The sequence below is a fragment of the Salvelinus fontinalis genome, chromosome 40 (genome assembly GCF_029448725.1).
Source record: "Salvelinus fontinalis isolate EN_2023a chromosome 40, ASM2944872v1, whole genome shotgun sequence".
In the NCBI taxonomy this organism is placed as follows: Eukaryota; Metazoa; Chordata; class Actinopteri; order Salmoniformes; family Salmonidae; genus Salvelinus; species Salvelinus fontinalis.
In genome coordinates this window covers 4,754,675-4,771,646 of record NC_074704.1, presented here as the reverse complement: position 1 = coordinate 4,771,646, position 16,972 = coordinate 4,754,675, and the positions used below count along the sequence as shown (strand labels likewise).

The window sequence follows — 16,972 nt, the reverse complement described above, 5'->3', positions numbered from 1 at the left end:
TTATTACCACAATGTTATGGTCACTACAGCCAATGGGAACTGATATTGCTGTGGAGCAGAGCTAGCTGTTAAATGAGTCTTTTTTACATTTAAGACTATTTCATATTCATTCAGTCAAACAGATAGTATCAAAATAAGCACCTAGCTCTATACTGCTCCTACATGTAACAATACATATATATACAGTACCAGTCAAAAGTTTGGACACACCTACTCATTCCAGGGTTTTTCTTTATTTAAAAAAAGTATTTTGTACATTGTAGAATAATAGTGAAGACATAAAAACTATGAAATAACACATATGGAATCATGTAGTAACCAAAAAAGTGATAATAATGATCATGCTGTTTAATCAGCTTCTTGATATGCCACACCTGTCAGCTGGATGGATTATTAATGCTCACTAACATGGATGTAAACAAATATTTTCACAAAATTAGAGAGAAATACGTTTTTTGTTGTTGAAAATTGAAAATTTTCTGGGTCTTTTATTATTATTGTTATATGAAACATGTTGCGTTTATATATTTTTCAGTATAATATCCCTAAATATCAGTCAAGAAATGGAACGGCAAGGCCACAGAATATGACATAAGCAGAGCTGTGGGAGACAGCCTCAAGCCCCCGGTAGAGCCGGGGATGGTGTTTACCACTCCACCAGCAGAGCTGTGGGAGACCACCTCAAGCCCCTGGTAGAGCCGGGGGTGGTGTTTACCACTCCACCAGCTTCAGCAGGCTGGAAAAGTGGGATTGATCTGTTTGATCCATTTGTTTGTTTCAGTTTTCAGTAGTTGAATCCTTTGACGTATTGTTGATTTCAAAATTGTTCATTTTCAAAAACAATGTACTTGATTGGTTAAAAAGAGATACTAAACTTACATGCCACACAAGCACAATTTTGACATAGTGGGAGATATATTGAAATTATACGTTTTCATACTAAGATATGTTTTGCTTTTGCACATATTTGTTCATTGGTTTTGCAAGAGTCTGTTGATTGGTCAGTCATCAGTCATTGGGTTAATTTGTTTTTGCAATATGATCAAATCAAGCTTTATTTATACAGCACATTTCAGACATAGATGCAACACAATGCGCTTCACAAGGAAAACTAATAAACACTATGAAAATAAAAACTTTCATATTTACTACACAACAAACATAAGAGGATAAAATACTAAAGAATAACAAACTGAAAGACTAGTGCGCATTCTAAGGAAATGACATTGATTAAAATAGGATGAATAGGATGAATAGTAAGAATAGGATGTAATATCCAAAATCACTGATATCGATTAGGGGGAAAATCAGGTTGTACCTGCTGTTGAAACTAACACAACTAAAAAAACACATGGAAATGGGAGATGTCCTCTAACCAGTGAGGTAAAAGATAACCTGCAGAAGACAGTCAGCTACATTTTGGAGTAATGCATTTAAATTTAGGGGTCCCCAAACTGAAGAGAAACGCAAGCCATGAAGTGCTTTGAAAGGCTGGTCATGGCTCACATCAACAACATCCACCCGGACACCCTAGACCCACTCCAATTCACAGACCGCCCCAACAGATCCACAGATGATGCAATCTCAATCACACTCCACACTGCCCTTTCTCACCTGGACAAAACTAACACCTATGTGAGAATCATGTTCATTGACTACAGCTCAGCATTCAACACCATATTGCCCACAAACCTCATCACTAAGCTAAGGACTCTGGGACTAAACACCTCCCTCTGCAACTGGATCCTGGACTTCCTGACAGTCCCCTCCTGTATTTCCTGTTCACCCACGACTGCATGGCCAAACACGACTCCAACACCAACATTAAGTTTGCTGATGACACAACAGTGGTAGGCCTGATCACCGACAACGATGAGACGGCCTACAGGGAGGTCAGAGAACAGGCCGTGTGGTGCCAGGACAACAACCTCTCCCTCAATGTGAGCAAGACAAAGGAGCTGATTGTGGACTACAGGAAAAGGCGGCCGAACAGGCCCCCATTAACATCGACGGGGCTGTAGTGGAGCGGGTCGAGAGTTTCAAGTTCCTTGGTGTCCACATCACCAACAAACTAGAATGGTCCAAACATACCAAGACAGTTGTGAAGAGGGCATGACAAAACCTTTTCCCCCTCATGAGACTGAAAAGATTTGGCATGGTACCCCAGATCCTCAAAAGGTTCTACAGCTGCACCATCGAGAGCATCCTGACCGGTTGCATCACTGCCTGGTATGGCAACTGCTCGGCATCTGACCGTAAGGCGCTACAGAGGGTAGTTTGAACGGCCGAGTACATCACTGTGGCCAAGCTTCCTGCCATCCAGCCCCTATATAATAGGTGGTGTCAGAGGAAAGCCCATAAAATTGTCAGAGTCTCCAGTCACCCAAGTTATAGACTGTTGTCTTTGCTACCGCACGGCAAGCGGTACCGGAGGACAAAGTCTAGGACCAAAAGGCTCCTCAACAGCTTCTACCCCCAAGCCATAAGACTGCTGAACAATTCATAAAATCGCCACCGGACAATTTACATTGTTCCCCCCCTTTTGTTCACTGCTGCTACTCGTTGTTTGTTATCTATGCATAGTCACTTCGCCCCCACCTACATGTATTACCTCAACTAGCCTGTACCCCCGCACACTGACTCGGTACCGGTGCCCCCTGTACATAGCCTCGTTATTGTTATTCTCATTGTGTTACTTTGTATTTTAGTCTACTTGGTAAATATTTTATTCTTGAACGGCACTGTTGGTTAAGGGCTTGTAAAGTAAACATTTCACGGTAAAGTCTACACTTGTTGTATTCGGCGCATGTGACAAATAAAGTTTAATTTGAACACTTATTTGTCATTCCCACATGGAATCTGGGAATAATGTGTACATCACTGGTTAGAGGACAATTTGTATAAAACAACTAGCTACATTTTGAAGTGTTCCATTTTGATTCATGTGGGTCGCCAACACGGTAAGTGTAATGGAACACTGTTTTATGTTATATCACATAAATAGTACTCTTCCATTTCAGAGCCTGGATTTCCCCCCTGAGGCTAATATCCATATCATGTTGAAATCAATAGAACAGGGGACAAACGTTTAGGGTTCTATATTGTGACATCATTAAAATACTCCTACTACAATGTTAAAACATTCTATATTGTGACATTATTAAAATACTCCTACTACAATGTTAAAACATTGTACATTGTGACATTATTTAATTGATATCATGAAACAACTCCTTCATGTATGTCTTTTCTGATGTTTAATCAGAGATATTTTACCAGAGTATCTCTTCCCACATTGATCACAGCTATAAGATTTGTTTCTCTGGTGTCTAGTCAGATTGCTAGATGTAACACATTTCCTTCCACATTGATCACAGCTATAAAAGATTTCTCTCCTGTGTGTGTTCTCTGATGTACCTTCAGCAAGCTTGAGCGATTAAAACTCTTCCTACATTGATTACAGCTATAAAGTTTCTCTCCAGTGTGAATTGTCTGGTGTAATTGTAATGTATATAATTTTGAAAAGGTCTTCCCACAGTCAGAGCAACTAAAAGATTTCTCCCCTGTGTGTGTTCTCTGGTGTATAGTCAGGCGGCTAGATGAAACAAATCTCTTCCCACATTGATCACAGCCAAAAGGTTTCTCTCCTGTGTGTGTTCTCTGGTGTATAGTCAGACTGCTAGATGTAACAAATCTCTTCTCACATTGATCACAGCTATAAGGTTTCTCTCCAGTGTGTGTTCTCTGATGTACCTTCAGGCAGCTTGAGTGAGTAAAACTCTTCCTACATTGATCACAGCTATAAGGTTTCTCTCCTGTATGGATTCTCTGATGTATTTTAAGGTTTGCTATAGTGGTGAATCTCTTCCCACAGTCAGAGCAGTGAGCTGTATCGCCTGTGTGAATTCTCTGGTGTATTTTTAGTGAATCTAATCTTGAGTAACTCTTCCCACAGTCAGAGCAGTGGTGAGAATTCTTCCCTGTGGGTTTCCGTTGGTGTTTCTTGAGCTGTTCTGATGTGGAGAGATTCTTGCCTGCTTCATCAGCTTCATGATGTTGTTGAGGCTCCCCAGAGGATCCACAATAGTCACCGCTCTCTCCTGTGTGAAATATGAATGTCAGACAGATGGTTAAAGGCCCACAACAGCAGAAATCCACTGTTTATTTTTAGCTAAAAGGTGATTCCCATGACATTGTACAACAATTTACATCTGTAATGAATGTTTAAATGGTTTTACAAACTTATTTGACAATTGTCTTAAAATAACAGTCAGTGATCAACAACAGTCATATTTAGTCTTATTTTTTTCACTTTAACATTGATGACTCTAGGTTAGAATATAGTCCCCTTTCTTTGTTTTCTAAAATTGCCGCACGAGGGCGATTCACAATTTAGTTGCAGAAACTCGTCCCTGCTAATACAGAAACCGTTTGATAAGGATGTTGTAAATCTGCATGGAGCAAAAATGTTTGCAATCGTCTCACATCAACTGCTTTATACTTAAAAAACACTTCAACCAGTAAAATGTTCTGTGGCTAGCTTTGCTACCAGCTTGTCAGTGAGCATTTAGCATTCAAGCTAACAACTGCTGCATCCAAAACATTCAAGATAACAACTGCTGCATCCAAAACAGGTATTTTGCAACTATCAGAACCAAATATTATCTTAGCGACTGTTCAAGCAACAATCAAAACAACAATTGTGAGCCTATGAGAACCCTAAAAAGTAACAACCTGGTAAATCTAGACTGTTGAATGGTCCCAGATGGTGAACAGTTTATTTAGCAGTAATAACCTGGTAAATCTAGACTGTTGAATGGTCCCAGATGGTGAACAGTTTATTTAGAAGTAATAACCTGGTAAATCTAGACTGTTGAAGTTGAATGGTCCCAGATGGTGAACAGTATATTTAGAAGTAATAACCTGGTAAATCTAGACTGTTGAATGGTCCCAGATGGTGAACAGTTTATTTAGCAGTAATAACCTGGTAAATCTAGACTGTTGAATGGTCCCAGATGGTGAACAGATTACTTAGAAGTAATAACCTGGTAAATGTAGACTGTTGAATGGTCCCAGATGGTGAACAGTTTATTTAGAAGTAATAACCTGGTAAATCTAGACTGTTGAATGGTCCTAGATGGTGAACAGTTTATTTAGAAGTAATAACCTGGTAAATCTAGACTGTTGAATGGTCCCAGATGGTGAACAGTTTATTTAGAAGTAATAACCTGGTAAATCTAGACTGTTGAATGGTCCCAGATGGTGAACAGATTACTTAGAAGTAATAGCCTGGTAAATCTAGACTGTTGAATGGTCCCAGATGGTGAACAGTTTATTGAGAAGTAACAACCTGGTAAATCTAGGCTGTTGAATGGTCCCAGATGGTGAACAGTTTATTTAGAAGTAATAACCTGGTAAATCTAGACTGTTGAATGGTCCCAGATGGTGAACAGTTTATTTAGAAGTAATAACCTGGTAAATCTAGACTGTTGAATGGTCCCAGATGGTGAACAGTTTATTTAGAAGTAATAACCTGGTAAATCTAGACTGTTGAATGGTCCCAGATGGTGAACAGTTTATTTAGAAGTAATAACCTGGTAAATCTAGACTGTTGAATGGTCCCAGATGGTGAACAGTTTATTTAGAAGTAATAACCTGGTCAATCTAGACTGTTGAATGGTCCAAGATGGTGAATAGTTTATTTAGCAGTAATAACCTGGTAAATCTAGACTGTTGAATGGTCCCAGATGGTGAACAGTTTATTTAGAAGTAATAACCTGGTAAATCTAGACTGTTGAATGGTCCCAGATGGTGAACAGTTTATTGAGAAGTAACAACCTGGTAAATCTAGGCTGTTGAATGGTCCCAGATGGTGAACAGTTTATTTAGAAGTAATAACCTGGTAAATCTAGACTGTTGAATGGTCCCAGACGGTGAACAGTTTATTTAGAAGTAATAGCCTGGTAAATCTAGACTGTTGAATGGTCCCAGATGGTGAACAGTTTATTTAGAAGTAATAACCTGGTAAATCTAGACTGTTGAATGGTCCCAGATGGTGAACAGTTTATTTAGAAGTAATAACCTGGTAAATCTAGACTGTTGAATGGTCCTAGATGGTGAACAGTTTATTTAGCAGTAATAACCTGGTAAATCTAGACTGTTGAATGGTCCCAGATGGTGAACATCAGTTATTTTCCCCCACGGTGACCGTTGTACTTGTTTATGACATGACTCTGAGTCATCAGGTTGCTATGGGCTACATGGGGGTTGAGTAGACAAACAGAGAGGGGACAAAGTCTCTCCTATTTCAGTGGCTGATAATACAGGGGACGATCCAGGATTGGTCCATTTTAGTTTTAAACTAATACTATACTGTATATGAGTCTTTCTATTAATAAAGAGGACAATGTAGGACATTGGGATCACATTTCTAAATGATGGGAAACTAAAACACATTTCATGCAGTTCCACATGTGAACTTACAGGGACAGAAGACTATATAAACTGAGTGTACAAAACATTATGAACAGCTGCTCTTTCCATGACAGACTGACGAGGTTAAAGGTTATGATCCTTATTGATGTCACTTGTTACATCCAGTCCAATCAGTGTAGATGAAGGGGAGGAGACAGGTTAACCCCTTAGAGTTCATGTACCTCCACTGAAATCTTATAATACAAAACCCCCATAAACATGTGTTTGAAGCTGCGGTGAGATCTCTGTCAGACAGGGAGACATCCGGAACATCTTCTCATGAAGACATCTGAACACACTAATATGATCTGAGGAAAGTGGTACAGCGATCTCTGTCAGACAGTGAGACATCCGGAACATCTTCTCATGAAGACATCTGAAAACACTAATATGATCTAAGGAAAGGGAGTGAACTAGTGGTAAATGTAGAACTGGTGATTTATGTATCAAGGGAATTGATAGACACTAACAATCAAAGGGCAAACAATTCACACCATCCTGTAGCTCTAACTCCAAAAAGTTCTGGGATACTGTAAAGTCCATGGAAAACAAGAGCACCTCCTCCCAGCTGCCCACTGCACTGAGGCTAGATAACACGGTCACCACTGATAAGTCCGTGATAATCGAAAACTTCAACAAACATTTCTCAATGGCTGGCCATGCCTTCCACCTGGCGACTCCAACCTTGGCCAACAGCCCCGCCCCCCCGCTGCTACTCGCCCAAGCCTCCCCAGCTTCTCCTTTACCCATATCCAGATAGCAGATGTTCTGAAAGAGCTGGAAAACCTGGACCCATACAAATCAGCTGGGCTTGACAATCTGGGCCCCCTATTTCTGAAACTGTCCGCTGCCATTGTCGCACCCCCTATTACCAGCCTGTTCAACCTCTCCTTCGTATCATCTGAGATCCCCAAGGATTGGAAAGCTGCCGCTGTCATCCCCCTCTTCAAAGGGGGAGACACCCTGGACCCAAACTGTTACAGACCTATATCCATCCTGCCCTGCCTAGATAAGGTCTTCGAAAGCCAAGTCAACAAACAGATCACTGACCATCTCGAATCCCACCGTACCTTCTCCGCTGTGCAATCCGGTTTCCGAGCCGGTCACGGGTGCACCTCAGCCACGCTCAAGGTACTAAACGATATCATAACCGCCATCGATAAAAGACATTACTGTGCAGCCGTCTTCATCGACCTGGCCAAGGCTTTCGACTCTGTCAATCACCATATTCTTATCGGCAGACTCAATAGCCTCGGTTTTTCTAATGACTGCCTTGCCTGGTTCACCAACTACTTTGCAGACAGAGTTCAGTGTGTCAAATCGGAGGGCATGTTGTCCGGTCCTCTGGCAGTCTCTATGGGGGTACCACAGGGTTCAATTCTCGGGCCGACTTTTCTCTGTATACATCAATGATGTTGCTCTTGCTGCGGGCGATTCCCTGATCCACCTCTACGCAGACGACACCATTCTGTATACTTCCGGCCCTTCCCTGGACACTGTGCTATCTAACCTCCAAACGAGCTTCAATGCCATACAACACTCCTTCCGTGGCCTCCAACTGCTCTTAAACGCTAGTAAAACCAAATGCATGCTTTTCAACCGTTCGATGCCTGCACCCGCACGCCCGACTAGCATCACCACCCTGGACGGTTCCGACCTAGAATATGTGGACATCTATAAGTACCTAGGTGTCTGGCTAGACTGCAAACTCTCCTTCCAGACTCATATCAAACATCTCCAATCCAAAATCAAATCTAGAGTCGGCTTTCTATTCCGGAACAAAGCCTCCTTCACTCACGCCGCCAAACTTACCCTAGTAAAACTGACTATCCTACCGATCCTCGACTTCGGCGATGTCATCTACAAAATAGCCTCCAATACTCTACTCAGCAAACTGGATGCAGTTTATCACAGTGCCATCCGTTTTGTTACTAAAGCACCTTATACGACCCACCACTGCGACCTGTATGCCCTAGTCGGCTGGCCCTCGCTACATGTTCGTCGTCAGACCCACTGGCTCCAGGTCATCTACAAGGCTATGCTAGGCAAAGTGCCGCATTATCTCAGTTCACTGGTCACGATGGCTACACCCACCCGTAGCACGCGCTCCAGCAGGTGTATCTCACTGATCATCCCTAAAGCCAAAACCTCATTTGGACGCCTTCCTTCCAGTTCTCTGCTGCCTGCGACTGGAACGAATTGCAAAAATCTCTGAAGTTGGAGACTTTTATCTCCCTCAACAACTTTAAAAATCTGCTATCCGAGCAGCTAACCGATCGCTGCAGCTGTACATAGTCCATCTGTAAACTACCCACCCAATTTACCTACCTCACCCCCATACTGCTTTTATTTATTTACTTTTCTGCACTTTTGCACACCAGTATCTCTTCTTGCACATGATCATCTGATGATTTATCACTCCAGTGTTAATCTGCTAAATTGTAATTATTCGATTTATTGCCTACCTCATGCCTTTTGCACACATTGTATATAGATTCTCTTTTTTCTACCATGTTATTGACTTGTTTATTGTTTACTCCATGTGTAACTCTGTGTTGTTGTCTGTTCACACTGCTATGCTTTATCTTGGCCAGGTCGCAGTTGCAAATGAGAACTTGTTCTCAACTAGCCTACCTGGTTAAATAAAGGTGAAAAAAAGTAAAAAAAAAAAAAAAAAAAGTTAGGAAACAATGAATGTGCACCAATTGGTGGGAGGGAATCTGGAGAGAGACATGCCTTTTATATTATTTAGATTATTTAAAATGTATTTAACTTCTATTTTGAGAAAAGCATCTTATTTCAATTGTTTTAATTTATTTAACTAGGCAAGTCAGTTAAGAACAAATTCTTATTTACAATGATGGCCTACCCCGGGCCAAACCCGGACATGCCTTGCGCACTAATTGGTGGGAGAGAGAGTGATTGTGTCACTGACCAGGTCACATTAAACGACCGTCGATGACGGCCGCACACCCCAAGTAGGCAACAACATGGGGATTGTCTCCGATCTCAAAAACTTGTCTGAGACAGCTAAAATTAGGGCCAAAATGGTGTAGTGTACACGCTCCTTCTTGTACTGTCACTGCAGCCTCCTGCAGACATTATATCATTATGACATCACAAGGAAAATCTACACTGGCAGTTATAGAAAGACCCATTTACTGTATAACCATTGATTCTTGAAGAATATAACTTATAAATGCATCAAATGTTTCAACTTTATTACCCCGCCAGAAACCAAAACATAAGCTTGTATAACACCACAGTTTATAAACAAACACTGTATAGCCTCAAAATCTGGTCAAAACTATCATTATGACCTTATGGATGTCCAGTCCTTGTATTCATAGTGTAGTGAATTCAGGGGGTAGCCCTGAGCTGAACTCAAACCTGGGTCCAGCGACTGTCAAGCCAACACCTTATAACTGTTACGCCATGATGTTTGAACTTCTTGACGAGGTCGCTAGGTTTTGGGTTAAGGTTGCTACAATAGCTTTCTCTATGAATTTGAGAGTGGTTACATTTCTCCAGCCCCACCCCTCAGCTGTTTACCAAACCAAGTGTCAGGGCAGCCATTTTGTTACTTTTTAAAAACGAACCGCTTCAAAAAAAGCCACACATCAATTAACCAATCTGCAGTTGAAACAATAACAAAGCTGTCATTCCACCACTGTTTTGGTAATAAGAAGATTTTATTTAACTAGGCAAGTCAGTTAAGAACAAATTATTATTTACAATGACGGCCTACACCGGCCAAGCCCGGACGATGCTGGGCCATTTGTGCGCCGCCCTATGGGACTCCCAACCATAGCCGGTTGTGATACAGCCTGGATTCGAACCAGGCTGTCTGTAGTGACACCTCTAGCACTGTGATGCCTTAGAACGCTGCGCCTCTCGGGGAAATGTAACTACTCTCAAATTCATAGACAGACCTATAGATGCAAGGAGTGACCATCCATGATACCAACATTATAGTTTTAACCATGTTGAGGCTGTACAGTGTTGATTTACATTGTTTCTAAACATTGGAGTAGAAAAAGCTTATTTGGGGTTCTGATGGGTAAAAACAGTTGAACTAAGCTCATGAGGCATGTGTTATATTCTTCAAGAATCAATGGCTATAAATAAACAATTAAAAGTTAAAATATGGATGTAGCAATTGCAGATTTCCCCTTTAACACCACACATCAGTTCAACAACTGCAGAGTTTGTGCCTCTGTTTTTAAGACAGTACTTACGAGTGTTAATCAGGGCACGGCTTTTCAAAACCATTTCACGACAAAGATCATCATTAGAACCATTGTACGGCGTAAGTTGCGTTTGGGAAACCGGGCCCAGATATCCAGTTTCCTCCTCTTCCTTTTTCGATGTGACAGTCATCTCCCCCTCCTCCTCTTTCACTCCAAAAACTGCATCCTCCTCTTCTTTCACTCTGAACGTCTCTCTTTTCTTCTTTTACTGTAACATCCTCCTCTTTCTCTTCCTCCTCTTCTTTTACTGTAACATCCTCCTCTTTCACTCTAAACGCGTCTCCCTCTTCTTTCACTGTAACGTCTTTCTCTTCTTCTTTCCCTGTAACAGCCTCACCCTCTACTTCTTGTTGTATTGTAACATCCTTCTCGTCCTCCTCCTCTTTCACGAGTCCTTCTTTCTCCGTCCAGCAGACCTCTTCTTTAGCAGGAGAGTAGCTTAGTGAACTCATGGTCGGAGATGTTAGCTATCTAGGCTAATGCTAACTTAACAAGCCAGCTAGCAGACTAATAACACCACCGTAAATATGCCATTAAATCGGATAACTAACTAGACGACAGAAGTGGGTTTAAAACACATTAGCTAATATACACTAAATAGCTTTATTGGTTCGTCTATTTTGTCTAGCAAGCTACCGAGGTGTCTGACTAACTGTTGCTGCTGTTGAAAGAAGCGTCCCGTCCACTAGATTATACGTCACAGTAGCAGCATAACCTAAAAGCCCCACATTGCTTTTTGCTGATTGGAGGGCAAAATATCACAGTAAAATATTGTTATGACTATAACTTTTGTTGTCACCTTCAATTGTTGCACATTTTCTCATAAAAAGTATATTTTAACACTCTGTCTGTTCAGGCTAATTTGCCAAACTCCTAAACTTGGAACCAATCAGAGGTCCCGTACATACCCCTGGTGATGTAGACAGCCAATGGCCTGCTTTTATTTACGATGTAACTACAGCTTCTTGTGAAAACGTGAGCTGCTGTCTGATGAAGAGAAACAGATATATCTAGCTCCCAAACACTGAAATTAGATAATAATATGTTTTAGAGTAAATTTAAAATAATTATCTGGATAGTATGAAGAGGGAACTCCACCATTTATCCAATGTATTGAAAGCTAGCCAATTTTCTTATTTTTGGGGGGAAAATGTTATTGTTCTTTTAAAACAGCTCATATATTTTTGCACATCATTTTATACACAGAAAAACGGCATAAAAACATAAAACAGTGTTATTACATTTGTTAAAAAGGACATGTTTTAAAAACAATAGAAACAACCATAAATAAAAGTAAATTGTCCTTGTAAAAAAAACATCAAATTCTGTAAAAGCCATTTAACATATGTACAAATGATTTAACAAGGTAAAACATGTTTAAGACATGAAAACTATGTTAAAAAGTATTTTTTTTCTTTCAGGCTGTCTTTGGTCCTTTGTACAGGAACGGGGTGAGTCCTTATCAAAGTAGCCTCCTTCGAATCAATTACCGTCCTGTCCATCGGGGCCCAGAGGAGATCCCTCCCTTAGGAGCATCGCTGTCAGGCCATGGCCGCCGGGGCCATGGGTGTTGTGGGGGACCCTTCGCCTGGGGTCGAGGCCCCCTTTCTTCTGTACCACCCCAGGGCTTCCGTGGCTACCATGGCCACTGCCTGGTCTCTACTCGTTCTGCTACCTACCACAGTGCTTCCTTCAGACACATGAGGGTGGGCCAGAGGTGAAGGCCTTCGGTGGAATAGGCCTTCGGTCCACCACATACAGCACGAGCTGGGGGCATTAGGTCCTCCCCTGCTGGCAGACACGGGGAGATCAGGGGGCCTGCTTCCTTCCACAGGTCCCTAGCGGCTCTGCACACCCAAAGCAAGTGGCCCACCGACTCATCTTGGCCGCGGCCTGGTCGGGGGCACGCGGGTGTCCTCGCCATGCCTCGGGAATGCATAACGGCCCTGACCGGGAGGATCTCATGGGCGAACATCCAGGACAGGTCCCAGTGCCAGTTCAGCAGAGCAGGATGGGCCACGTTGCGCCAAACCATTGTGGGCTCGCCAAACCGTTGAAAGCCAGCCAATGTTACAGTTTGAATAGCCAGTTACTGTAAATGTCCATTTGTGTTTCATTAGCTACCTATCCATGTCAGTTAATAGCGTTTTTGAATCGTGTTTTGGCCTTATTATATGTCTCATTTCAAGTATCGAGCTGCAGGCTTAAAGAAACATTCCAATCATGTACTTTGCACAGAAACCCAAATAAAAACATGTATATAGAAAGAAGTGTTTGTGTAATGTATCCTAGAATGGAGGTTTAAAGACGACTGCTGCATATCAGCCAATACATATAGCATAGCTAACACATATAGCATAGCTAACACATATAGCATAGCTAATACACATAGCTAAAACATATAGCATAGCCTACACATATAGCATAGCCTACACATAGAGCATAGCTAACACATATAGCATAGCTAACACATAGAGCATAGCTAACACATAGAGCATAGCCTACACATATAGCTAATAGATATAGCATAGCTAACACATATAGCATAGCCTACACATATAGCTTAGCCTACACATATAGCATAGCTAACACATATAGCATAGCCTACACATATAGTATAGCTAACACACATAGCTAATACATATAGCATAGCCTACATATATAGCATACACATATAGCATAGCCTACACATGTAGCATACCTTGCAGTACAATATACAATAGTACAATATAGACTACACATATAGCATAGCTAACACACATAGCTAATACATATAGCATAGCCTACACATATAGCATAGCTAACACATAGAGCATAGCCTACACATATAGCATAGCTAACACATAGAGCATAGCCTACACATATAGCGTAGCCTACACATATAGCTAATAGATATAGCATAGCCTACACATATAGCATACCTTACACATATAGCATACCTTGCAGTACAATATTCTCTAAAAACAGTTGTACAACGGCTCCAAAGTGACGCAGCGGTCTAAGGCACTGTATCTCAGTGCTTGAGGCGTCACTACAGACACCCTGGTTTGACTCCAGGTTGTATCACAACGGGCTGTGATTGGGAGTCCCATAGGGCTCCGCACAATTGGCCCAGCGCCGTCCGGGTTTGGCCGGTGTAGACCGTCATTGTAAATAAAAATTAGTTTTTAACTGACTTGCCCAGTTAAATAAAGGTTAAACAAAATATATGTATGAAGTGCAATAAGAGTTTGATGTCTAAACCAGATGAGTTCTCAAATAGCAGCTGGCCAGTACCACGGTGGGCATAATGTTGGACGGCCAGTACCATGGTGGGCGTACATAATGTTGGACGGCCAGTACCATGGTGGGCATAATGTTGGACGGCCAGTACAATGGTGGGCATAATGTTGGACGGCTAGTACCACGGTGGGCATAATGTTGGACGGCCAGTACCATGGTGGGCATAATGTTGGACGGCCAGTACCATGGTGGGCATAATGTTGGACGGCCAGTACCACGGTGGGCATAATGTTGGACGGCCAGTACCATGGTGGGCATAATGTTGGACGGCCAGTACCATGGTGGGCATAATGTTGGACGGCCAGTACCACGGTGGGCATAATGTTGGACGGCCAGTACCATGGTGGGCATAATGTTGGACGGCCAGTACCATGGTGGGCATGCATAATGTTGGACGGCCAGTACCATGGTGAGCATAATGTTGGACGGCCAGTACCATAGTGGGCATAATGTTGGACGGCCAGTACCATGGTGGGCATAATGTTGGACGGCCAGTACCATGGTGGGCATAATGTTGGACGGCCAGTACCATGGTGGGCATAATGTTGGACGGCCAGTACCATGATGGGCATAATGTTGGACGGCCAGTACCACGGTGGGCATAATGTTGGACGGCCAGTACCATGGTGGGCATAATGTTGGACGGCCAGTACCACGGTGGGCATAATGTTGGACGGCCAGTACCATGGTGGGCATAATGTTGGACGGCCAGTACCATGGTGGGCATAATGTTGGACGGCCAGTACCATAGTGGGCATAATGTTGGACGGCCAGTACCATGGTGGGCATAATGTTGGACGGCCAGTACCATGCATAATGTTGGACGGCCAGTACCATGGTGGGCGTGCATAATGTTGGACGGCCAGTACCATGGTGAGCATAATGTTGGACGGCCAGTACCATGGTGGGCATAATGTTGGACGGCCAGTACCATGGTGGGCATAATGTTGGACGGCCAGTACCATAGTGGGCATAATGTTGGACGGCCAGTACCATGGTGGGCATAATGTTGGACGGCCAGTACCATAGTGGGCGTGCATAATGTTGGACGGCCAGTACCATGGTGGGCATAATGTTGGACGGCCAGTACCATAGTGGGCGTGCATAATGTTGGACGGCCAGTACCATGGTGGGCGTGCATAATGTTGGACGGCCAGTACCATGGTGGGCGTGCATAATGTTGGACGGCCAGTACCATGGTGGGCATAATGTTGGACGGCCAGTACCATGGTGGGCATAATGTTGGACGGCCAGTACCACGGTGGGCATAATGTTGGACGGCCAGTACCATGGTGGGCATAATGTTGGACGGCCAGTACCATGGTGGGCATAATGTTGGACGGCCAGTACCATAGTGGGCATAATGTTGGACGGCCAGTACCATGGTGAGCATAATGTTGGACGGCCAGTACCATGGTGGGCATAATGTTGGACGGCCAGTACCATGGTGGGCATAATGTTGGACGGCCAGTACCATGGTGGGCATAATGTTGGACGGCCAGTACCATGGTGGGCATAATGTTGGACGGCCAGTACCATGGTGGGCATAATGTTGGACGGCCAGTACCATGGTGGGCGTGCATAATGTTGGACGGCCAGTACCATAGTGGGCATAATGTTGGACGGCCAGTACCATGGTGGGCATAATGTTGGACGGCCAGTACCATGGTGGGCATAATGTTGGACGGCCAGTACCATGGTGAGCATAATGTTGGACGGCCAGTACCATGGTGGGCATAATGTTGGACGGCCAGTACCATGGTGGGCATAATGTTGGACGGCCAGTACCATGGTGGGCATAATGTTGGACGGCCAGTACCATGGTGGGCATAATGTTGGACGGCCAGTACCATGGTGGGCATAATGTTGGACGGCCAGTACCATGGTGGGCATAATGTTGGACGGCCAGTACCATGGTGGGCATAATGTTGGACGGCCAGTACCATGGTGGGCATAATGTTGGACGGCCAGTACCATGGTGGGCATAATGTTGGACGGCCAGTACCATGGTGGGCATGCATAATGTTGGACGGCCAGTACCACGGTGGGCATAATGTTGGATGGCCAGTACCATGGTGGGCATCATGTTGGACGGCCAGTACCATGGTGGGCGTGCATAATGTTGGACGGCCAGTACCATAGTGGGCATAATGTTGGACGGCCAGTACCATGGTGGGCATGCATAATGTTGGACGGCCAGTACCATGGTGGGCATAATGTTGGACGGCCAGTACCACGGTGGGCATAATGTTGGACGGCCAGTACCATGGTGGGCATAATGTTGGACGGCCAGTACCACGGTGGGCATAATGTTGGACGGCCAGTACCACGGTGGGCATAATGTTGGACGGCCAGTACCATGGTGGGCATGCATAATGTTGGACGGCCAGTACCACGGTGGGCATGCATAATGTTGGACGGCCAGTACCACGGTGGGCATGCATAATGTTGGACGGCCAGTACCATGGTGGGCATAATGTTGGACGGCCAGTACCATGGTGGGCATAATGTTGGACGGCCAGTACCATAGTGGGCATGCATAATGTTGGACGGCCAGTACCATGGTGGGCATAATGTTGGACGGCCAGTACCACGGTGGGCATAATGTTGGACGGCCAGTACCATGGTGGGCATAATGTTGGACGGCCAGTACCACGGTGGGCATAATGTTGGACGGCCAGTACCATGGTGGGCATAATGTTGGACGGCCAGTACCATGGTGGGCATAATGTTGGACGGCCAGTACCATGGTGGGCATAATGTTGGACGGCCAGTACCATGGTGGGCATAATGTTGGACGGCCAGTACCATAGTGGGCATGCATAATGTTGGACGGCCAGTACCATGGTGGGCATAATGTTGGACGGCCAGTACCATGGTGGGCATAATGTTGGATGGCCAGTACCACGGTGGGCATAATGTTGGATGGCCAGTACCATGGTGGGCATGCATAATGTTGGGCGGCC

At 43.8% G+C, this 16,972-nt stretch overlaps 1 protein-coding gene across 1 annotated transcript; it reads right to left on the bottom strand.

The window, feature by feature from the left end:
- Positions 1-213: 213 nt before the first annotated feature.
- On the bottom strand, positions 214-16,058 carry LOC129839878 (uncharacterized). The gene is made up of 2 exons (XM_055907577.1): positions 10,713-16,058; positions 214-4,100 (listed from the first exon to the last, which is right to left on the bottom strand). Exon 1 carries the CDS (start codon positions 16,056-16,058, stop codon positions 13,962-13,964), a length of 2,097 nt encoding a protein of 698 aa, XP_055763552.1. The 3' UTR covers positions 214-4,100; positions 10,713-13,961.
- Positions 16,059-16,972: the final 914 nt, after the last annotated feature.

Bases quoted from the DNA above. Each gene is read 5' to 3' on its own strand.
- LOC129839878 (XM_055907577.1), bottom strand. From the start codon at position 16,058: ATGCCCACCGTGGTACTGGCCGTCCAACATTATGCATGCCCACCATGG.